At 41.8% G+C, this 24,421-nt stretch overlaps 1 protein-coding gene across 5 annotated transcripts in view; it reads left to right on the top strand.

Annotated features, from left to right (window-relative positions):
- Positions 1-24,421, top strand: part of Rapgef5 (Rap guanine nucleotide exchange factor 5) — a 237,618-nt gene that overhangs the window by 119,780 nt on the left and 93,417 nt on the right. For 2 of the 5 annotated variants that reach the window (XM_076551566.1, XM_076551570.1), the window contains 2 exons: positions 2,694-2,767; positions 14,582-14,707. In XM_076551566.1, the coding sequence (XP_076407681.1) occupies positions 2,694-2,767; positions 14,582-14,707 (200 nt within the window). Of the gene's footprint in view, positions 1-2,693; positions 2,768-14,466; positions 14,708-24,421 lie in introns of those variants that run through there. The other 3 variants (XM_076551568.1, XM_076551571.1, XM_076551569.1) reach the window with 2 other exon arrangements.

Raw genomic sequence — 24,421 nt, forward strand, 5'->3', positions numbered from 1 at the left:
ACACTCTTCAGATTTCTAACTCCATTCAGGTTTGACTGCAGCACACTTCTCTCTCTTGGGCTGGTTCCACTCCCTGTTAGCAACTTTCCTTGGCAGGTATCCCACGACTCTGGCATCTCAACTTCACAGCTTCACACAATGGCCTCTCAACTAGGCCTCCATTCCGGGACATCCCTGACACATGCCTGGCCTCAGCGGCTTTATTCCACAATTCCTTTCTTCTATCCTTAACTCTAAAGCCAGAACCATGTGGCCAAAGCTGCCAAGTTCTGCTGCTCACTGGGGTTGGAACATGACCCACTTGTTCAATTGCATCTTCACCAGCATTCTCTTCCACTGCCTAAGCTTGGCTGCTCTGAAACTTGCTGTGTAGACCAGGCTGGCCTCAAACTCAGAGACCTGCCTGCTTCTGCCTTCCAAGGGCTGGGATTAAAGGTGTGCACCCAGCTCTTAGCTTTTCCTCAGTTCCTTTTCACAAGTTGGAAACTTAGCTGGGCAGGATCTTACCCTGAGGCCATCATTCCCTTTATTCCGTTTCTTATTCTGTTTATCTCCTTGAGTAACATTCCACTTTCCGGTGCCCTTTTCTCCTCAAATGTTTTCCCTTGCTCAGCTCGCTCCTTTTCATGGTAAATCTTCATTAGAGTTACTGCTAATATCTACATAACAGAGTCTATACTAGGCTGTTGTGAGATCTTCTGCCAATGGAATTAATCCAACACTCTTCACTTTATTTAGCCTCAGACAGACTCTTTGGACAAGGACAAAAGGCAGCCACTTTCTTCACCAAAATATCACAAGAACAATCTCTAGACAACATACTAAAATTCTTCTCCTCTGAAACCTCTTGAGTGAGCACCTGCATAGTTCAAATAACTCTTAGGACCTCTGTCTTCCATGTTCCTACTAGTATGGTCCATTAAGCAGTGCTTAAAGCATCCCACTGCTTTTCTAACCCAAAGTACCAAAGCCCAAATTCCTCCAAATAAAAACATGACCATGGTCAGGCTTGTCACAACAATACCCCAGTCCCTGGTACCAACTTCTGTCTTAGTGTTGTGATTGCTGTGAAGAGACGCCATGAACACAGCAGCTCTTGTAAAGAAACCATTTAATTGGGGTGGCTCACTTACAGTTTCAGAGGTTCAGTCCACTGTCATCATGATGGGGAGCATGGCAGCCTGCAGGCAGATGTGGTGCTGGAGCTGAGGGTCCTACATCTTGCAGGCAACAGGAAGTTGACTGGCTGACACACTGTGGGAAGCTTGAACAAAAGAGACCTCAAAGCCCACCCCCACAGTGACACACTTCCTCCAACAAGGCCATACCTCCTAATAGTGCCACTCTCTTTGGGGGCCGTTTTGTTTCAAACCACCACAATTACATTGACTTTGGGGTGTGTGTGTGGGGGGTGGGGTGCTTATGACATGGTGTTCATGTGGAAATCAGAAAACAAACAGCAGAAACCACACTCTGGTCCTCAGGTGGCAAGAGACTTTATACAGTTAGTCATCTCCCCAACCTTCACTGCATCTTACATTAATTGTTGTAACTGACTGTTTCCCCGGGTAATATGCGTACTTCCTGGGGCTTCTCTGTCTTGTGTGTGAGCAAAACTCCAATGCCAGGCACACAGTAGGCACTCTCAGCACACACTTCCTTTTAACTGTACAAACAAGTTGTACATCCTGGAAAGCTGTTCCGTGGTCAAGCTTGGATCAGAGTTGCATACATTGTATTTGTGATCGAATGTCTGTGTGAGAGTAGATTCCAAGGAAGCTGGAGAGTGGGAGGAATCCCATCAGTAGTGAGCCGACTTCTGAGATGAGGAATCCACAAGCCAGAGCATGGCGCTTGTATTTATATTTTTTGAGACTGACTACTTTCTAAGTTGCACCATGCTGGATTAAGTAAAGAAGAGTCTGGAGCCAGGACTTCATGTGGGAGGTTGTAACAGGGGGAGGGAAGGGCCACAAAATGCTTGACAAGGAGGCCCAGAGGGGAAGGAGAAGGATGGTTAGGAGTTTTGTGGTGACAGTGCACCCATAAACTGAGCCATAAAGTATTGTTTCCTTGCCACCTAGAATACCACACACACACACACACACACACACACACACACACACACACGCACATGCACACGCACACACGTATGTGTGTGTGCAGAGTTATAGTCCCAGCTACTTGGGAAGTTGAGATAGGAGGATCCAGTGCTCAAGGCTTATCTTGATACCTTAGTGATGACCTGTGAATATAGCTCAGCAGAAGTCCCTGGTTCAGTCCTCCATTAAAATAATACTTTAACGACTCTCAATGAAAATGAGTAGACACCCTTGCCTGTACCCCAGACTTCCTCTGACGTCCTTGCCTGTACCCCAGACTATATCCTTGCCTGTACCCCAGGGTTCCTTTGGTAAAGTAAAACACTAAAAGGATCGTGTCAGGATGGGATGGGATGGAGAGAAGAACTGAAATTAAAATTTCCCACTGTCATTGGTTTAGTATTTGAGAAAATGTACATGACAAACACCCAGTGTGACAGGTAACCTTCCATGCAAATAACAAATGGTGTTGCTGTGTTTTCATTTTATGAGTCTAGCATTATTTTTTTTCCTGACAAGTTGTTATCTGGAAAAAATTACCTGAAACATTTTCTTATGATGCGATGTATGTTTGTCTTTATTTCTCTAAAGCAGTTGAACAAGATGATGAAAATGCCGACAAGCACATAGCTGTGACGGAGGCTAATGACGGTCCCGACCCTCAGGTATGTTGCGGGATCCACAGTGTTGTACGTTCTTGGCTGAGGGTGGTCAGAAGGGGCAGGTGCTCACGAATGAGGCAGGCTTGCCTTATGTGCCTGGTATTGCTCATTTCCATGGGAGTAAACTGCTTAGTTTTGACTTGAAGGCATTTCCCAAGAAAGACCCTAAGTTATCCATACAGAACTTCTCCTGTATCCGGTATTTCAATTACTCACTGTCCAAACGTGTTATGTTAAATAGAAAGGTCCCCCAAATACACAACTCATGGTCTTAAATTGTGTGTCACTCTGAGCAGTTCATCTCCATCTTACTCAGGATGTGAATTTTTTCTTTGTTTAAAGTATCAGTACTGTGTGCACTTCTTTCCATTAGTCACTAGGTAGCTGTTTGGTTATCAGCTCAACAGCCCGGGTGTTGCAGGGCTTCTTCAGTTTGCTCTTCCATAATATCCTGATGTTATAACACAATGCCTACATCACTCATCTCATCCCATAGCTGCTGCATCATCTCACATCACCACTAAAAGGGTGACTATGTTACAAAATTTTGAAAAAGAAAAAGACCATATTCACATAATGCTTACTATAGTATATTGAATTAGTTGTTCTCTCTTGCTATTGGTTACTGTCATTAATCTCTTACATGTCTTAATGTATAAATAGAAGTGCATTGTATGTATGCAAAAAATAGGGAGTTCAGTACTATTTGTAGTTTTAGGAACTCACTGGGGATCTTGGGATGTGTCTTCTTCAGATAAATGGTGACTACTGCATAATGATTGATAGAGGAGATACACTTTCTCTCTTCGTCTCTCCCTCCCTCTATGTATCTATAGACTTATAGGTAGATGATAGATGATAGATAGCAGATAAATAGATAGCAGATAGCTAGGTAGATAGCTAGGTAGATAGCTAGGTAGATAGATAGATAGATAGATAGATAGATAGATAGATAGATAGATAGATAGATAAATGATAGAATCCACTTCTCAAAGAAAGCAAAGAAGTAGAAGTTGATCCTTATGACTGGCCATCTCTTCAATCTGATAGAAGAAAAAGAGCTTGCAAACATGCTGTAGCATGCATCAGCTGCCAGAGATCCTGTGCTGTGGGTCCCTAATAGCTAAATCACAAATCGACAAGATTTTGAATTGGATACCTCAGTGTCAATGACCATTTACTTTATATTAAAATGAAGCATTTGAGGACTCAGTGTGGTTACCCTACTGGCTTTCTCTTTGAAGGTCCAAAATCTATTGATTGTGATTAAAATAATCATATTAAGCTTTTGTCAAACTGTACAGGTTGTAGTATTTTAATAAATTAATATTGTTATAATATGATTGATGCCATAGTTGAGTTTATATTGAAGTTCTATTTCAGGCTTCAAGCATTCAGGAGCTTCCCAGCTCTGCGTTCATTACTCAAAAAGTTATTAGGTCATTCGTTTATTAGTGTAATGTTTGAAAATGTAAGCTGCTGTATTTTTGTTTGTTTTGAACTCATTCTATGGGCAAAAATCTGTTTGAATGTAATTTTATTTCTCAAAAAGGTACATGAATTGTGGTTTTACTCAACAATGATATCACCACTAATACAGCTGTGAATTAGGAGTGGTGTAAGGCCAGGGCAATTTCAGAAGGACGATGGTTATGACCCTCATGTATCTGATAAAGCCTATCCACTGTCATCTAGAACACCCAACTCTATCAGCATGTTCTAGAAACCCATCCATGTGTGTGCATCTCCTGTCTTCATTCTAGAGTATATTTAAAGCAATTGACACCAGTTCCTATTCCTTCTTCCCAGTATATGACAAAATAGGCTACTGTGTAGGGACTGTCCCACAGCTGTTGAAAACTTTGGGCATAAGAAGGAGTAAGATCCACCTATCCGCAGGAGATGGTTATCCGCAGGAGATGGTCTGTGTTGACATCCCTCTCTCTTCTATTAACAATGTCTCTTTCCTCCTGAGACACTCCTTGTTTCGGTGCTGTGTGGTGTAGACAGAGTGAAGAGAACTGGGTTTGTACACAAGTCCTTCTTCCTTAGCGGTTGCCTTTGCGGAGGCCCTTTGCTCTTCTAGAATCTGTAAATTCCTGCAGGGGTAGGAATTTGTCTTGCACAGCCGAGTAGGCATGGTTTTCAGCTCCATAAAATGGAGTGTAGGGGTTTCACAGGGTCAGCATGAAGCAGTGTGGAAAATGCCCGCAGAGGCTGGGGGTGTAGCCCAGAGGTAGTGTGCTTGCCTACCATGAGGCCCTGGGTTCCCTCCCCAGCACTGCAAGAAAACAAAACCAGTCATGGAACCAAACCAAGCAAGTAAACAAAAGCCCAGACACCTGCTGTCCTAGTGTGCAGTGTCAAGCAGCGAGGTTAAGAACTCTGCCTCCGGGGTGGAACATTGGCTCAGCAGCTCAAAGCACACATACTCGGACAGAGGACCTGGGTTCTGTTCCCAGAACCTCCATCAGGAGGATCACAACCTCCTGTAATGCCAGCTCTGGTGTATCAGGTACCCTCTCCTAGCTCTGTACCACCCTGTGCTCATGCGCATATCCACACACACAGATACACATACATAAACTTGATTAAATTTTTTTAATACTAAGAATTCTGCTTTTGTGACAAAACCGCCTGAATTCTTCTAACTGTTTACCTGGGGAAGGTAATTCTCCTGAAGCCCCCATTCCTTCTCTGTGATAGTGTGAGTGTTAAGATCTAAAATCCCAGCTGTGGTGATATTTTTGTGTATGCTCTAACAAATAAAGCTTGTCTGAAGATCAGAGGACAGAGCTAGCCACAGAGCCAGCCACAGAGGTTAGGTGGTGGTGGTGCATGCCTTTATTCCTAGCACTCGGGTGGCAGAGGCAGACAGATCTCTGTGAGTTCAGGCTACCTGGACTATACGAGGTTAATCCAGTCTAAAAGAGAAACAGAGCCAGGCGGTAATGGCTCACACCTTTAATCCTGGTACCCGGGGGAGGTTGAGACAGGAAGTGATATGACTGGTCGGAGAAAGGAATATAAGGCAGGAGGAGACAGGAGTTCAGAGCCCTTTCCGCTGAGGACTCAGGGGCATTCAGTCTGAGGGTTCCTGGAGACAGGATCTTCCCTTTACAGCTGAGGAGTTGGCAAGGTCAGAAGTGGCTGTGGCTTGTTTCCTCTGATCTTTCAGCATTTGCCCCATATCGGGCTCCAGGTTTTTATTATAAGGCCAGTTAGTGTTCGTGCTACACCCAGCGTATACACTGAACCTTTCCTGAGCCCACGTTCATTGTTGTTGTTGTCGTACTGAACCCTCCCGACCAGTTCTACGAGGTCGCAGTCACCACCATTTTACAGGTGAGATGGTGCGTAGTGGGCTGTTCTGACCAAAGCAGCCTGATCCCAAATCCTGCTTTTAACCACTGTGCAAACTGCCTTTCACATTTTATAAAGTGAGGATATGCCCACAGAAATTAGGTGGTGGTTTTGAGTATTAAATGAAGATAGGGAGAAGGGAGGGAGGGGAGGAAGGAAGCCGGGGAGGAAGAAAGCCCGGGAGGAAGGATGAGAATGTAACTGTGTTGCTAGACTGCTTGCCTAGCATCCAGGAAGTCCTGGGTTCAATTTCCAACACAGCATAAACTGATCCCTGATGGTCAATACTCAACACTGGGCAAATGGAGACAGGAGGGTCAGAAGTTCAAGGTCATCCTTGTCTCTACAGCCAGTTTGAAGCTGTTGTGGGGTCCATAGACCTTATCTACAAAAACAAAAACAGAAAGGCAGGAAATGATATAGTGAATTCCTCCTCCAAGTTTAATTTTTAATTACTAAAGTGTATTATGCAGTAATCAGTAAGAGTTTATTTGAGTATACTGAATTTATGTTTAACAGCATTTGAGTACACTGAATTTATTTTCAATAGCATTTGTGTTGTGGTTTGTTATTCCAGATGTGATTCCACAAATGGTAGAAACTTAATTTAACTTCTCTTGATAGCAGTTTTTACACGATGATTTAGAAAAAGTGATTTGTGTGTGTGTGTGTGTGTGTGTGTGTGTGTGTGTGTGTGTGTACACTCACCTGTATGCACATGGAGGCCAGAGAGAAGGTCTTTCATTGAACCCGGAGCTAGGCTGGAATCCAGCAACGCCCAGTGATGGTCCCTCTCCACTCCTCAGTGCTGGGGTCACAGGTGAGCACATGGGCCACGCCTGACTTTTAACAGGAGCACTGGGGACTCCGAGCCTCCTGCCTGTGCAGCAAGTGCTTGCTCTTCCTGCAGAGCCATCTCCCTGGCCCAGAAAAAGTGAATTCCGTGTTAAGGTAAAGCAGTCATTGTTGTCAGATGTGAAAACTGTGTTTTTCACCGTTGTCACAGACAGCATTGCTCATCCGTCCTCCGTATGTCCTTTCCTAAAGGACTCCTGTCCATGCTTTATTCTTAGCCCCAGGGGAGTGGACCCACATTTTATGACTCCATTTACTGAGGAAACAGACTTTTCACTGCATCTGTAACATTGCTCAGACTGAAACCATACGAACAGCTTTAATTATGCATTACAGAGAGTTTTTTCTTCCAGAAGAGACCTTGAAATAGGCTTTTAAATAACTCTTCTGACAGTTACACATTAATCCTTCTCTTTTTCTGGCTGAGCAGTGTTAGGTAAACTGTTTATAATTAATTTCACATAGATAAATTAAATAGACCACAAATATGAAAGTCTAGACCAAGGGCTCTAAGTTATCTTGCCTCTTTTGTCCCTAACAAAGCTCCCAAAATATATTAATAAATTCATGGGTTTCTTGAATTAAATTACTAAATTACAGAGCTGTGAAAGGGACCCCCAGAGAACATCTGGTTTCGGTTTGTATTTCCAAGACTGCTGTCTTATGAACCATGGAGGATTTGTGATATCTCTGGGCTGGAAGTCCTCCCGGGAATAAAGTGCCATCCATAAACTTCTCTGAAAATTTTCTGCCAAGTAGTTATTTTATAAGTAGTGCTGTAGAATTATCCAATGAAAATATTAGTACATCAAAAATTAAATGGAAAGTGGAAAGTCAAGACAGGAATATTCCTTCTTTAATTAGAAAACATGAAATAAGTATAAAAGTTAAATTAATCCAACACATATTTTTAAGTAATAACATTTGTTATTTAAAATGCAAATATTTGATTCATGCATCAATGTGTCTGGTTCAGATAAAACTGTTTTCGTATATTTAAAAAAAAGTCTGTCTTTAGGATCTTCATCAGGACATGAAAAGTTTTTTGAAAATTTGTGTTGTGGAAACCAAGACTATAGCCAGTGCCTCTCATCTCATCCATCTGCTGCTGCTGATGGAAGCAGTTGTTTTCAGAGCGGTGCATGGGACTCACGGTGTCTGAATCAGAGTCCTCGGAGGTTCTGTCCAGTGTGTACAACACAGCGGCTCCCAATGCACACTCAGCTGGGACCAGTCCTGCCTGGCCTCGTTGACACTCATCCCCTCTGATACTCAGAGGGGCACACTGGAAGGAGAGAAGGAAGGGAGAGGGAAGGAAATGGCTTTCTGTCACACAGCTCTATTACCGGCGAGTCTGGCTGAGGTTTTGTGGGATGTCAGCATCTCCTCCACAGCAGGAGACAGAGAATCACTGAGGGTGACATGGAAGTCTCAGGTATGAGCATAGAAGAATTCTCCAGAAATTTACCACTTTAAGAATACAATCTTTAGGGGACTGGAGAGATGGCTCAGTGGTTAAGAGCATTCACTGCTCTTCCGAAGGTCCTGAGTTCAATTCCCAGCACCCACATGGCAGCTCACAACTGTCCGATGCTGTCTTCTGGTGTGCAGATGTACATACAGACAAAATACCCATATACATAAAATTCATAAATAAATAAACCTAAACAAAAGAGTACGATCTTTAAAGAATGCTAATTATTTGCAGGTAGAAATAGCCCCCCCCCCCAGTTTCCTTGTCCTGTCATAAAGGAGGGTACTTAATACCATTTATTCCTTTCTCCCCTCCCTTGTACTGATTAAAAACACAACTTCATGATTGGTCCATATATTTGGCATCATCTCAGATTATAGGGCCCATTCAAATTCTGACAAACAAGAAATGTACTCTTTGGAGGAAGGCTAGGTTGGTAAAAGTATTTCAACGTAAAAGTCAAATGGACCCTCAGTGATGCTCTAGATCAACAGTTGTCAACCTAAAGGCTGTGACCCCTTTGGGGTTGCATATCAGATACTTACATTCCAATTCACAACAGCAGCAAAATTACAGTTATGAAGTAGCAACGAAAATAATTTTGTGATTGGAGGTCACCACAACATGAGGAACTATAATAGTAAAGGGTCACAGCATGAGGAAGGTTGAGAAGCACTGACCTAAAGCATCACTGGATTCCTACAGTCCAGGTTCCTTGTAGGCCAGGAGATGACAACCACAGACCCTGCCTGTGCCTGTACTAAAGCGTTACTGGACATAGCCTATTCCATCTTACCCACCACCCCGTGCTGCTCCAAGGTTTCACCTGCAGAACCAAGTAGTTGTGACACACAATCTGAGATACTTACTGTCTGGCCTGGTATGAAAACTGTGCTAATACTCGCCACTTAGATGTCTGCCATGTGCCTTTGTTTCTTACACCACCAGCATCTTCTTCCAGATTCTTACTTAGTCAATAACTTCTGGGAAAAAGATACCTTCGGAAAAGAATCTCCTGTTCCAGTGGTTGGAACACTGATATTTACATTTCTGTCTAAGGGTAGATTCTTATCTTCTTTTCATACTCAAGGGTATTAATCTTGAAGATGTGTTCACTCACACTCTCTCTCTCCCTCTCTTCCCCTCACCCTTTCTCTCCCTCTCGCATGGTCAAATTTCCTTGTGTAGTACATGATTTCTAACATAGATAAATATGCTGAAGTACCCCTCATCTCAACTCTGTTGAGCCAAAAGAATTCCTGTCCTCATCACTCCTCAGTTGGGGCCAGTCTGCCACATGTCCTTGGGATTCTCTGTTGGCTGTGTGTTAGTGAAACTGTCCCCTAATCGGCTCAAGAGGAGGTTCCTCTCCTCAAAGTCACAGATGATCTTTGTCAAATTGATAGTTATTTGGAAACATCTTATCTGATACTCCAGCAGCATACTGGAGACTTCCCCTCCACCCCACACACATTGAAGCCCTTTAGCCCTCCAGATTTCCCCTGACACTGCTCACTCTTCCTGTCTCCTTTCTGATTCCCTGCATCCTCCCACTTCAAAACACTGCAGTCAGCTCTTTGATTAATATCCCTGCATTCTAACAACCAAAGCAATACCATCTATGCTCTGGATGGCCCCGGCATCCTGCCTCTGCCCTCAGCTTTGCTTCTGAACCTATAGACTCACAAGCAAACCCAATTGGGACTTTGAGTAGACACCTTCCTTCCATACTCCCCCCATATTTACAAATATTTAGGAAACACCCAGATAACATCTGCTGACACTGCTTTGGAAATGCATCTAGATGCCCTCATGTTTTGTCATCTCTTCCATGTAGTGCGAATCTTAAAAGGTCTTATTAATAAAAACAAACCTGGAGCCAGGTATTGGGGTGAATGCTGGAAGATCAGAGAAACAGAACAGGCCACAGCCAGCCTCACCTCACCAATTTCTCAGCTGATCCTGTTTCCTCAAACTGGAAGACTCCAAGTCCTGGTCTGGAATGAATCTCAGCTGAACTGCTGCTAAAAGCCTAAAAGCTTAACAAACCTAAAAAGCCTCTAGTTCCTGATCCTCATGCCTTATATACCTTTCTGCTTCCTGCCATCACTTCCTGGGATTAAAGGCATGTGTCACCATGCCTGGCTGTTTCCAGTGTGGTCTTGAACTCACAGAGATCCAGATGGATCTCTGCCTCTGGAATGCTAGGATTAAAGGTATGTGCTATCACTGCCTAAACTTTTGTTTAATATAGTGGTCGTTCTGTTCTCTGACCCCCAGATAAGTTTACTGAGGTGCACACTATATCAGCCACACTTCCATTGCCTCAAATGGGTGACACATCCTGTGTGAAAACCCATCTTCTTCGTGCTCTTCTAGTTCCAACTACTTCGTCCTTGGCATTGGACTCAGTGGTTCTCTACACTGTAAATTTGTTTGTTATAATTTTCTGCTGAAGCCATTCTAGAAAAATCATCTTGTTCAGAACAAGAATCCAAACTTTTTTTTATAGGAAAAACACTTTCATGTATTTTAATAATATTCATTGTCTTACAGATCAGTTAATACCAAATTTATGTACAACATATTTTATAGCATACCTGATATCATGAGCTCATATCTTAACAAAGAAACGTAATTTTAAGAAGTAACATAGTTCATTTTTATGAAGACTAATTATAATTCTCACTATTAAACTAAAATTTACATTCTATAAATTCTGCATATTTCTGTTTTTGTTTTAACTAAGTGCAATATTGTCCTGTTGATGTAAGCTGCCATGTGTTCAGTACCCAACTTGACTCCTCCAAAAAGCAGAGAATCTTATTCTTCATTTCATTGCTGTGAGGATCTTTATTTTACCTCATTTTAAAATTTGAATTGAATATATTTATCTTTGGCAATACAAAGTATATGCAGCAGGTATGGCTACTATTAGGCAAACTCTTCCACTAAACTAAATATCCAGAATAGCAATGAATTTATTTTTAACTGAAACACATACATATTAGATGCATGCCATGTGATATTTCAGTGTATCTATACATTCTATAAGTTGAAATCAGGCTAAACATGTTTATTTAAACATTTATTTATGACAGAGACTTTAGAAATACATATCCCTTGCTTTGGGAAACATACATTGATTAGTGTCTATAGTCACCTCACAGGGCTATATTTTATATTTAATTTTTTTCTTGAATACAGGCTTTTTGTGTGCACTATATTCTGATTACAGTGCCCCCACTAGCTCCTCCAAGATCCTCTTCACATCCCCTCCCATCTGAATCCACGCCCTTTCTGTCTCTCCTTTAAAAACCAGGCAGCAGTGGCTTATGCCTTTAATCCCAGCACTCAGGAAGCAGAGGCAGGTGGATCTCTATTTGAGACCAGCCTGGTCTACAGAACAACTTCTAGGACAACCAGGGCTCCCCAGAGAAACCCTGTCTCAAAAAAAAATCAAACAGTCATCTAAAGAATAATAATAAAATAATATAAAACAAAACCAGGCAAGCCAGAATAGGACAACACAAACAGAAGAAAAAGCACAAGGAACACATATAGACAGATGCAAAAACACACTCATTTGTGTACACAGGATTCCCATAGAAACTGAAAAGTGGAAGCCATAATTTATGTGCAAATGGCCTGTAATGTTGTTGTTTTTTTTTAATGTCTTAACAAAACATTATAATACAAAGATCCTCCAAAGATGCCATTGAGTTCTTTTTGTGTTGACCATCTACTGCTGGGCATGAGGCCTGCCCTTAAGAGTGGTTTTGTATCTCCAGTAAGACTCCATTGAAAAGAACTACTTCTTCATTTGTAAGTGGTTATCAAATGGAGATAGCTTCTGGGGTAGCGATGGGGGCTGGTGTCCATTTCTCGTAGTGCTGAAACCCCATCTGGTGCAGACGAGTGCTAGCCTGTGCATGCTGCCACAGTCTGTGAGTTCATAGATGCCTCAGTCCTACTGCGTTCAGAATGCCTTGTGTCCTTGCTGCTCTCCATCCCTTGGTTCTTACAGTCTTTCTGCTTCCTCGTCCAGAGTTTCCTAAGCTCTGAGGGAAGGGATTTGATACAGACATCCCATTTAGGACTATAAACTCCTTAGATACCCCAGAAGGAAACTATATGGTTGGATCCTGCACCTCTCTGATCATCTCACCAACTAGCCCCTGACCGGTTCTGTCTTACTGGGATGATATTCTTTTTTGGTCCTTCAGCCTCGGGTCCTTGTTCTTCTGCTTAAAACACTCTTCTTTGGGAATTGACATCATCTCTTCCTTGCTTCTTTTAGGTCGCTATTCAAATGCCTTCTTAGTAGAAAATCTCCTGATGCTGTGGTGACCTCTAATCATTGCTCTGCCCCCTCATGCTTTATTTTTTCTCTCCTGTCACATACCACCTAATATTTCTATTTTTTTAATGTTGTAGAATCTTCTTTCTCGGATGAATGTAAGCTCCAGGGACATGAGGGACGGTGGGGAATTTAATTCTATAGCTGTAGGATTTGTTGTGGGTAGTGATCTACTGAATGAGTGTGTAAGATAAAATAGACAACGAGATATGGATCTGGAGAATATTAAGTGATGTTGCATTAAATATATGTTTAATACCAGAAAGACTGTGTTATTGGATAAGGGATAGCCCTTGTTCCAGTTGCTTTAAAAGGCAATACTATTCTCATGGACTGATATTAAGTAACTTCAAGAGTTATCTGGGGTGATACGGGGCTTTCCAGCAGCTGGGCTGTCCACCATGTACAGGATGTCTTAAGATAAACTGAGATCCTTGTCCAAGGAAACTTAGGAAAGAAAACTAAAAACACCACTTGTGAGGAATGTTACAAACCTCAACCTCACACTTTAGTGGGAGAATTCTGCTTGCTGCCCTCTAGGGGTCTGTGATGGCTATTTGGAGAATTTCTTTTCTTCTGAACCCTTGGGAATAAAGTTGTAGTTGTTGCTTTGCATGTCTGGTTTTATTTCTGTGATGCCATTCGATAGCATGGGTGCCTTTCACACAGCAGCCACTAAGACTGTAAAGCTGGCTGGGTGGCGATGGCACACACCTTTGATCCCAGCACTTGGGAGGCTGAGGCAGATGTACCTCTGTATGTTCAAGGCCAGCCTGGTCTACAGAGTGAGTTCCAGGACAGCCAGAGCAGCGACACAGAGAGATCCTGTCTCTGGTGTGTGTAGGGAGGGGGGACGGGCGGTGGGGAGGGTGGACCATGAAGCTTGAGTGTTCTCAAAAGCCCTGTCGCCATATTTGGTCACATTACTGAGTATATTCAAATCCTGTAGGTTATATTGGGTGAATAAAGATTCAGTGGTTTTGACTAATCCTGCCAAGTTAACTTCAGGTTTCTTTATTAGATCATGCCTTGGTATGTTATGTTTGTGTAAACCATTTAAGAAAGAATTTGAGTAGAAATAGTTTGTAATCTTTGTGTTAGAATAACCTTTTTTTTTTCCTATTCTAAACTCCTAGACTTACCTCTTTCCTATTATTACTACCTAAGACCTTCAGTATATAGAGATACATGATGTTCAGTGGGTTGTTTCTAAATGCTTGTGAATGCTTTTACTCACGTCCTTATAGTAATTTTCCAGTTGTGGAAAAAAAGTTTATCCCATAATCTTCTTGCTAACTGTATTTGTCCATGGAATGATCCACTCGAGCTAAAGAATTAGGAAGTTGTAGACTGTTATTTTTAGGACTCTGTATCACTTCACCCTTTTTGCCAGAGTGGTTCCTGGCTAACTTTCCCATGAATTTTTAACCTTTTGCTGGGCTTTGCTTATGTAACAGGAAACAGGCTGTCAGGAACAAACAAATACCAGCCTATCAGGCGCACACGTAGTAGCAAATGATTTAGTTTGCCCTTCCAGCTCTTAGAGTAGACTGATACATGCTCTCAGTTTGAAGTCTGTGGCATGGTATCTCTACACTAAAATAACACAGATTTAACTTTGGAAAGGCAAAATCTTTTTTACAAAGGCCATGATTTAATTCAGGTCACAGGGAAAATGCACTTCATATAAGGTGAACTTTGTGGTGGTGTCATGTCCTGGGACTGTGGATTTAAGTATATCTTCGCTTTTTCTCCAACTCTTAAGGCTGGGGTGATGTGCAAGCTTCAAGAAAGAGATGATATTGGGCGTATTGAGCTGGTCCAGAAGCTGGCAAGAGAAAACTGTCAGTTTTTACAAACAGACAAAAAAGAACCAGAGAAGTCTGAACAGGTAAGCCCCTTTCCTCTTGGGGATGTGGATTAGAATGGGTGGGAAAATGGTTGAACATATGAAGGCGAGAATCTTTTATTTAGAATTGCTTAGGATTTTACCTCTGCATGCAGTCTTCTCAGTGAAGACGATAGAGGCTCTGAACTCTTCAGCTAGTGGCTTTTGGAACTGGGTTTGTAAGAGAACTCTTCTCAGAAGTAAGCCATATGGAAATTTAGACAGCCATGAATGCATATCTATCATGATTCTGAGTTGATAAGCCTCCCAATCTTACACTGTAAATTTTGTTCCATTAAATAGTACAGAGAACATAGATTTTTGAAAGACTATTCCAATGTACTTTTATGTTTACCTTGGTTGTGGATCTCATTTCCAAAGGAAGGTATCCCAAGTCACTAGAAACAGATAAGGACAGAAAAACAGATTATAGCTGCTCTCACTGAGGGCGGGTCAGATGGAGACTTCCCAGTAGCTTCTGAATGCTGTGTTCCAACAAGAGTGACATTGTGTGGATACAGTGAAAGCTGGGGAAAAGGCCGAGCTGCTTGGTTCCCTGAAAGCAGTTATTCAGCTGGAGCCTTGGAGCTGAGAACGCTGCCCTCAGGCTGGGAAGACAATGTAGCCACTTTCTCTTGCTGTATATTGTGTTCCACTGATTGTTGTTTGTAAGAAGACTTCACTCTTACTGTCCAGGACTGCTCACAAAGGAGAACAGTTCCCTGTCTTTCTCTGGCTATAATTTTTGTTTCACATTTTATTTTCAAACCCTGCCAGGGGAGAAGCTGCTACACGCTTTTTCAGCCCTAAGTCTGTGGATAGAAATGACAGGATTTTACTGAGCCAGAGATGGGTTGGGACTCTCGTGGCTAGCTGTTTAGCTTACTGACATGGGATATTTTCAACAGTTTGGCTTAGCATTTTGACAGTTGTTGTCTCAAGTGGTGAAAATGGTAAGGTAATTTCAGAGCCTTGACCCTGAACTGTTGCATGGCTAGCTGTTGGCTTTAAGGTACAGATGGAAGATTCAGACACCTACCCTTTTGCTGAGTATTGTAGGAAAGTTCAGGTACTTGTTTAAGGTGTTAAAGGCACCCTAGAGCTTGCCTGTGTCATGGCCTAATTCTTACCCCATCATATCCTTAGGATATTTGTACATTTCAATGTGTAGCTTCAACTTCTCAAGGTGCTATTTAGGATTCATTTTAATCGGGAGACCAGTAGCTTTCATTTGCTTTTTGATTTCAAAATGCACTATGAGTCTTAATGGTTGATGGTGTGAAAACATGCTGTAGTTTAATTGAGGGTGTTCTTTCCTAGTTGTCCTTTAAATGACAACTCTATCTTATGGGTGACAGCAATTGAGATGCATTGAACCAGGGGCAACTTGAGATAGGACAGAGTGATTCAAAGGTAAATGGTAAAGTCTCACTCCACAGGAACTAAATGCAGACTTCAGCCATGAAGAGCTCTGTGCTGTTCACAAGACACCTGGGTTGCCTTTGTTTTGTAATTATTTTAATCCAGAATATTATAGTCACTGCTAGTGACATTGTAATTCCCTCCAAACTGTAGAAATCTGAAGTTGGTGCTAGACATTGGGAAGCCTTTTAAAGGAGCCAGAAATTTCAAGTGTGAAGATTTGCAGCTTGGCTTATGATTATTTTCTTTCTTGCCCTTAAACCTTTTAAAGTCCCTAAAATGGAGTTTTTTACAAGTTTTCACAGTAATGCTTTTTAGTTCTTGCATGAATGTCATATGACATTCACAACTCTGAAATGTTTGCATCTAAGTGGAAAGAAGATGCATAAACAAACATTGGAATAATGACTTTTCCCTGTAGACTTTCCCATCGAGCTTAAAGTAAGGAAAAGTGACTGTCAGGGACCTTCCTGTCTCACTGGCAAATGTCAACTCAGCTGCAGTGTGGTCTCCATGTACAGGATAGCACCATTTGAGTCAGTCAGCACCCAGAGCTAACACCGATGTGCTGTTTGATAAAGGAATGGCTATATATCAGGTGCCTATGTGTTCTTACAATCATTATCTAGAAATCCAAGCCTTCTGACCTTATTTTAACTGCTCATATCTTGAGACTCTATTGTAACAATACTTTTGCTAAATACAGTGTTCATGAGCTTCAGTGTCTTTGCGATCTCGGGCCTGTGCTCTTGCTCCTGGAAACTCAGTTGAAGCACACAGCACGGGCAGAGGAAACTGAAACTCACCAATGTAAACCCAAGTCCACTGTGCTTCCTCTTCTAATTTCCACAGTAATGACCCAACCCTGCAATTGTGTACAGATTTCCTTTCTTTCATCGTTTTAAAATCCTTTATCTGCCTCATCTACCTTTCCTGGCTGAAGCTAAGAGTGGCAACATTTAAGTTAGAATCCCAGCTGCCTGTTGGATTATTCTTTTTACTCAGCTCCATTCTCCAGTTGCAGAACATCACGTTCTGTTCCCCTCGTATGCATATGCCCAAACAGGGAGGTAACTTGGAAGGATAACTCCTGGGCATGGCATAGAGTTAGTAAACCAAAGCCCTGTGGCTCTCATTGTCCTATTACAAATTTAAGGTATTAGAGCCTTCTGAGTGGGCATTTCTAGTATTTTCTTAAATTGGCAAATGCGATGATTATAAATTCATGCAATCATAAAAGTGTTTCACTGTGTGCTTGTGCTGAGGTGTTTCAGGAGGGAAAATTAGAAATGTAATTATCATGTTTCTTGGGAATCACTGAGCGTAACTATTTTGTGTTAACTAGCTATAGGCAAAATTGAGCATCGCTCATTTCTAAGTGTTGATAATTAATATGTGAAGACTTAAACAAGAAGACAAAAATGGGACTGTGTCTTCTAAACATTATGATGGGAAAATTAACGTTCAGTCATTAATTCTTTGAAGAAATTAACCTATTATGTAGGCATAGAATTTATAAGTCTTAATTCTGTGGTTATGTCAGGAGCAAGCAGGAATTCTGCACTTGACCTTGGAGAAAGACTGATGTTCAGAGAGAAGGGCCTGGCAGCAAAGAGCATTTTGGGCAGAGGAAGCAGCCATTGGTGATTCATGTGGAATGAAAAAGGGTGGGCTGAAAGGAAGGCTAAAATGTAGTTGTGAAAGACCTAGTAAGCCACCCCAGTGAGTTTAGACTTGTCTTTTTGGCAAAGGAGAGCCATCAAAGAAGACAAGGGATGTGGCTAGTTGTGGGTTTTGTCAGACCTCTCTGGCTTCAGTTCAGAGGAACACTTGGGTGAGGAAGAGGGAAATGTTGGCGAGAATCTTATGAAGCTATTGTAGTCGGTCTGATGAGAGGTGTCAGCCTGTGGGAACTGAGAAGGCGGCAGATGTTAAGAGCTGTATAGGCATGAAATGAGGAACTTGGTGATTGATAATTGGGAATGCAAGTCCTATTTTATATTAAGTACCTTTTGAATGCTGATTGTTTCTTGAATACGGAGTAGAAATAAGAATGCTGTGGTTGGCTTTTTCTTGTTGTTGCTGTTGTTGTGACTCAGGGTGGCTTTGAATTCATGATCCTCCAGTCTTACTTCTCAGAGCGCTGGAATTACAGGTCTGTAACAGCATGCCTGGCCAGGAGTGCTCTGTTTATCACTTTTGTTTAACCCAGAAGGGTTGTTCACTTTGGGGCTTTGTCCCAAATCACATGAGCTTTGTTTCCGTGAGCTGTGCTGAAATTGTCCGGGATCTTAATATATGTCTGGTTTATGAGTTGCTAGTTGGTTAACAGTGTGGACACCAGATAAACTTTTTTTCCCCAAAAACAATTCCCCCTTGAAATATCTTCTTCAAGGAGCATCTCTACTTATCCCTCCTCTTCTGGCTCCAATGCTACCTGCTTTGTTCAGAAGAGGTCTCTATTATGGTCAGGCTCCTTCTTTGGACCTATGTCTTCTGAGTTACTTTGACTAATACTGTTATTCTAGAATGTTCTCTTCATATTCATTCATCCATTAAACTTACCCCTTAGGTTGATACCATAGAGAATTTAGAATAACTGTGCTGGCTCCCGTTCCTCAAGAAGTTAGTCTAGTTGTGAAGAAAAGACGTTGTTGTGATGAATGACAGCCCTGCCGAAGGGATGCGTTGAGAGCCTGCGGAGATTAAAGCTGGGGATACTGGATTCTCTCTATAGCAGAGATAAGATTTGGTGTGGTTTTTAAAGTAAGGTTGGGTTGGATTTAAACAATTCTAACTGAAGACTACCCAGTCTGACGGATTGGAAAGCTGAAGGCGAGGGTGGTTAGGTAGAGCTAGGCTGGGGAACTCCGTCATCAGCACTTGTCATTGGAGGAAGGACACGGAGGAGCTAGGGAGCTCAGGTGACAAGAGGCATGGTATCTCTGAGGAAGAAGAAATGAATGCGACAGGCAGCCCTGGAGAAAGGGGACAGAATGATGGGAGGTGGGGAGGCAGGAAAGGGAAGGCAGGGGTGTTTGGTACTCTGCACATTTTACGTCAGTGAAACAGATACACTGAAGTTTCTGTGAACACGTGGGTGCTTTTTTCTGGAATGCAGGTATAGTATTTATTAACCAGGAAACTGAAACTGTTTCTCTTGAAATATAGCTTATGCTTTGTGTGCATTAGACACACCAGCGGTAGCTCCCGAACTGACTCCCCCAGTTTCCACTTGTAGAAATTGTATGTGAGCAGTTGTTCAGCAGGACTTTCCTGAGGGGCTTCGTCTCCACCCTGCCTCTTCCCACCCAGTTTTCTACGGTTCCTTTGTTAAGTCTGAGGACCCACCCTACTTCCTTCCCCTACTCAAGTTCACTTGTGAGATATGGGTGGGAAGGGGACTTGGCACGGTCTGCTGCCTACCCCAGGGAAAGCTCCCTATCGCTCCCCCTGGACCGGAATTTCCTTTTCCCTGTTTCCTGCAGCCTCATCCTGGAATTCTACAGACGTCAAAGGGGCTCCTTGTTTAAGGACTGCTGAGGAGTGGGTTAGTGGTTCTGGTTGCTGTCGCTCTTATTTTACACACTCAGAGTTTGTTTCTGTGACCTTATTTTACAAGTAGGGCTGAGTGTAAGGTGGCACTCTTTTTACTCCATATAAAACACTCGAAAGTGTTTTGTCATACAGTTTATATTCAAGTTGCATTGTACGTGAAGGTGAGAATAATTTCAAATACTCTCACCAGCATTTAAAGTTTGCCAATAAAATTATTTAAATGAAAAACTTCTTAAAGAGGAATAGAAATTAATAGTATCATTGTCTACACTGAAAGCCAGACTTCAGATGTCATAGTTACTTCTTAAGACTTTACGTTGCCCATCTATTAAAAAAAGAAAAGTCACCACATTGAAATCATGTTACTTTTCTTGATAACAAGATCCTGATTTGGGGGTTGAGTTGGTATGAAAGCTATTTTTTCATAGGAAATAGGCTTCCTTGAGTGAATTATTTTGGTCCATTTTTGAATCAGTATCAATCTGGCCTCAGAGTGACACAAACAGTCTGGCCACAGAGTAATACAAAAAGTAGGAGATGGTAATTTTTGCTCCCAAGAAGTTTACAGTCTAGATTAGATTTTGAACACAAAGAATACAAATTCCTTCAAGAAATTGTTTAGTGAAGTCTCAATAATTCCATTCTGCAGATGTTGAGAATGAGGGGCATAAACCCAGCAAATACATTTCACAACTGCAGTCTTCCATGTTCTCCCACCTGTTCAGGAACAAGGCTTACAAGTCTGATTCACTCTGTGTGCTCCTGGAATCCTAGACTTTGTTTTTCTCTCTCCAAATGGCAGCTAGACTACCAGAGTGTCCAGGGCTGCCTCGTGTTGTCTGGTGGAGCCATCTGCTCATGGACTGTTGTTACAGGTTCTCAGAAGAAGCCCATTGCAAATTCTGCCCCCCCCCCTTAAATTAGCTTCAGTGTTTTTAAGAGAGAAAAATTTGTCAATTTTTTATTATGGTATTTTTTTTTTCTAAATATGTTCAACTTTATTTTGAAAGCCCAGATAAGAAAATGGATCCTGGCTTAGTTAGCTTGATTTGTCAAACTCCTGCTGTCAAGGGATCTTTTTTCAATGCTGTACAAGTGTTCTCTAAGTTTATTAGGTTCTTATATTGTAAAACTAAAGTAGCCATATCATCTCCACCATGGCTAGAAAATAATTAAAACGCTGTATAGGAAACCAGATTACTTTTCTTGGCTATTGTCTCCCTTACCCCCATTCCCATGGTAGCTCTTTCTAGAACCTTGACAATACTATAACGCTTTCCTTCTCTACCTCCATGCATAAGTGTTCTAAACTAATATAACTCCATCAATACTTTATCAGCCATTGTCTGGGCAAGTCACTCTGTAACTCCTTGGCAGATTGATTTTATTTAGATTCCTCGTGGACACTTGAAGACAGACTGCTATGGAAAAGATGCCCAAGCAGATGGAGCCACTATAAGAACCATGTACCAGTGAAGAAAGGAAAAGCAGAGCTATGGAAGAGTAGAGAGATAGAGGCACTAACTCATGGTGTGCCTTGACTCCCAGGAAACTGTCCAGACACAATTACCTTTGTAGAGCAGCTCCACAAGGGAATCCAAGGCTAAGTTCACTTAGTGGGAAGTGAGATTGCAGATGTGTGAACCCTTTGAATAGAGACTTCATATAGTCAAGATACATGTACAACCTTCCCCAAGGAGAAGGCAGACTTAAGAGGGTGGAAGAGTGGAGAGATAAGAAAGACTGGACATTTTAGAGAAAGACAGGCGTGATGGCCTAAGAGGAATGGCAACTGTAGGAGCAGTCAAGTGACCACAGCATTATGTGCCTGGTAGAGACAGGGGCAGGTGACAAAAGCCTGAGGGTATAGGACCTTGTCAGTTTAGCCTAGTGCTGCTGACCTTAGGACACCAAGCTGGGGAAAACACTGAGCTCTTGTGAAGATTTGTGAGTGAGAGCATTGGTTTGAGCATTTGAGATTCCTCTGCTGAAGGGTGGGGATGGGTTTGAGGGTGAAGAATGGGTCACATCCACTCCTTACAAAGCTCACGTTCTGACTCCTTTCCCGTGGTCTTCACTCTTGTTTTGCATGAAACAGTAACCAGCATGCACATTTAAGGTCTGAGGGGAAAGCTCAGCTCTGGGGACTTCAGTTCCAGAGAAGACAGAATATCTACTTATAGCATGGTAGTTTCAATTTATTATCATTTCCCTAAAATATACCACTGCATTGCCACTTAGCTTTAAAGGGTTGACTTGACTTGAACTCAGCCTGGGCTTTGTAGAAACAAGTTGTGAGCATACATACAAACTAGGAAGCTTTTGTTGATGATCATCTGGCATACACTCACTCAAGTGCAGCTTACTCTGTTGTATGTATGCCTCATATGGATTCAGGCAAAGTTTACTCGTCTCAAGTGATTCAGATGCTTGAGTTGAGAAAGAAGAAGAAAAGGAATTTATTAAAGATTTTCATGTAGAATTCGAAAAACCTTTTTCTTCCTGCGGTGGGAAGTGGGTGGGAAGGAAAAATCCCATCTGGTATCTAGCAGCCCTAAATGTTGTGCTAAAATAACAAAAATAGAGGAGTGCTAAAATATCCTAACAGAACATAACAGACTGTGGGCAAGTGTACAGTACACACTTTTCTAATAAGTCATGCTAAATATCCATATTTTTCTTAAAACATGACTATGTTCCTATTTGCCATTACATGAAAATTTTTGTCTTTAACTTTTTGTTTGATTTGTTTTTGTTCCTGTCTTAAAGGAGAGCCTCACGTGTGCTAGGCTGGCTCAACACTCTCTAAGTAGCCAAGGATGACCTTGAACTTTTGCTCCTTCTACCATGATGTCCTCAGTGCTGGGGGTGGAACCAGGGCTTTGTGCATGCTAGGCAGGCACCTTACCAACCAAGCTTCTTCCCCTGGCCATGTCTTTGACTTAAAAACTGTATTCTGTTATTGAAAATGAAAAGATTATTACTTAGATCTTTAGAAGTCAGTGGTGTGGCACTTTGGTTTAGCTAGAACAGATTGTAGGATCTCTTTCCCAATGTTTCCTCCCTATATCAAAAGGTGGAGAAATAAGACATTGCATGTGCGTTCATTTATTATACATTTGTACACAATTAAGTGAACAAAGTCAACAATTCTTTTGATAGTCCTTTATAGCTGTCTTCTCTGGGCAGGTTCCAGGACATGATTAAAGCACGGTGAATCATAATAAAAGATTAGAGGATCTTCAAGATCCAAGAAACAGTTGAAGGGACTAGGGATGATCACAAGACCATAGCAGGAAGTGTCTTCGGGGCAGGGATTTTTAAGGGGCTCAGGAACAGTAAATGAGTCATAAGAGCATATATCCTGTGACCCCAAAGGTTGAGTGGGAGTGGAATTTGCCAAGGTAAAAATTTGACCCTTGTGCCACCAGAGAAGAGGGAGAGTGTCAGATGGTATAGATTTAAACTTTGCATGCGCTTTGCCTTGATCTGAATTTACTGTGATAGTCTTATGAAGAGCGTACTAATGGTCCTCTATTGGTTACACACACCATGAAATCCCAAACTGGATTTATGGTTGCCAAATGCTGTAAGTTTCTGCTCAGTGAACTCACTCTCACTGTTATTACAAATCCGGAGATTGTGATTTTTTTTTCACCGTCAATTGGAGTAGTGGAGTTTTCCTCTGAGAATTCTTTGCTTTGGAAGGAACTTTAGATGCCATGTGTTTTGTGTTAGTAAGAAGCCGTTCCCTTTGTAAACTGGCCCCTGCTAAAATGGGATTTATAAGCAGTCACCTAAAGATGGGTGTTAAGTAAAATATGATTGATTAATTCTTTGGGAGGCTTGTTAATCACAAGAAAATGTTAAAATATTTCCATTGGTTATATTTTCCTAGTAAAGCAGATATCTTTAGCCTCTGTAAACAGAAGAAAAAAAAACTCACTAGTAAAAACACAGCAACTGAAACTCCCGTGGGCTTGGTAGAGAATGTGAGTTTACCCCTAGGTGTTCTTGTATTTGTATATTGTGGAGTCCTGGGTCAAGACTAGCATAATTGAAATGGCCCTTAGCTCCAATAAACTGCTTCTGTTAAGCAAATTTCCCTTCTTTATTAGCAGTTACCCCATCAGAAAATTAGCATCTCATGAAAGCAGAAACCAATAATTTTGTCAGCAAAATATAAATGGGGTCATTCAGTACTTCTCATTAAACACCCATCAGGAAGCACATATCCAAAAATTATCTCAGTATTAAAACAACACTCAGATATATCTGTAAAAACAGGGTGGGAAATAGGGTAATTGAAGCTATGAAGATGATTCTGTCCCCTCTAATAGTAGGTGTGACTGGAATTTTAAAAGATGCAATTGAGTAAAAAGGCAGAGACAGAAGCATGTGTGGCCAAGCTGGCAACAGAACGCTCCTCCCGCAGGCTGAAACCCTGGAGGTGGGGAAGGAAGGTTCTGAGCCTAAATGAAGTAGAATTCAAACCCTGAAACAAAACAGAGGAGATAACTTGGGACTGTGATGTAGCTCAGTGGGAGAGGGCTTGTCGAGCATGTGAAGGACAAAGGACTCCGGATTCCATTGCTAAACACACACACACACACACACACACACACACACACCAATGATATCTTGATTTACATTTAAAGAATGTACTTGAATGCCAGGTGCTTGTACGCAGAAACCTTTGATGACTCCTTGAACTACTAAATGCCATTTTCATTGTAA

The sequence above is a fragment of the Peromyscus maniculatus genome, chromosome 14 (genome assembly GCF_049852395.1).
Source record: "Peromyscus maniculatus bairdii isolate BWxNUB_F1_BW_parent chromosome 14, HU_Pman_BW_mat_3.1, whole genome shotgun sequence".
NCBI classification, from domain to species: Eukaryota; Metazoa; Chordata; class Mammalia; order Rodentia; family Cricetidae; genus Peromyscus; species Peromyscus maniculatus.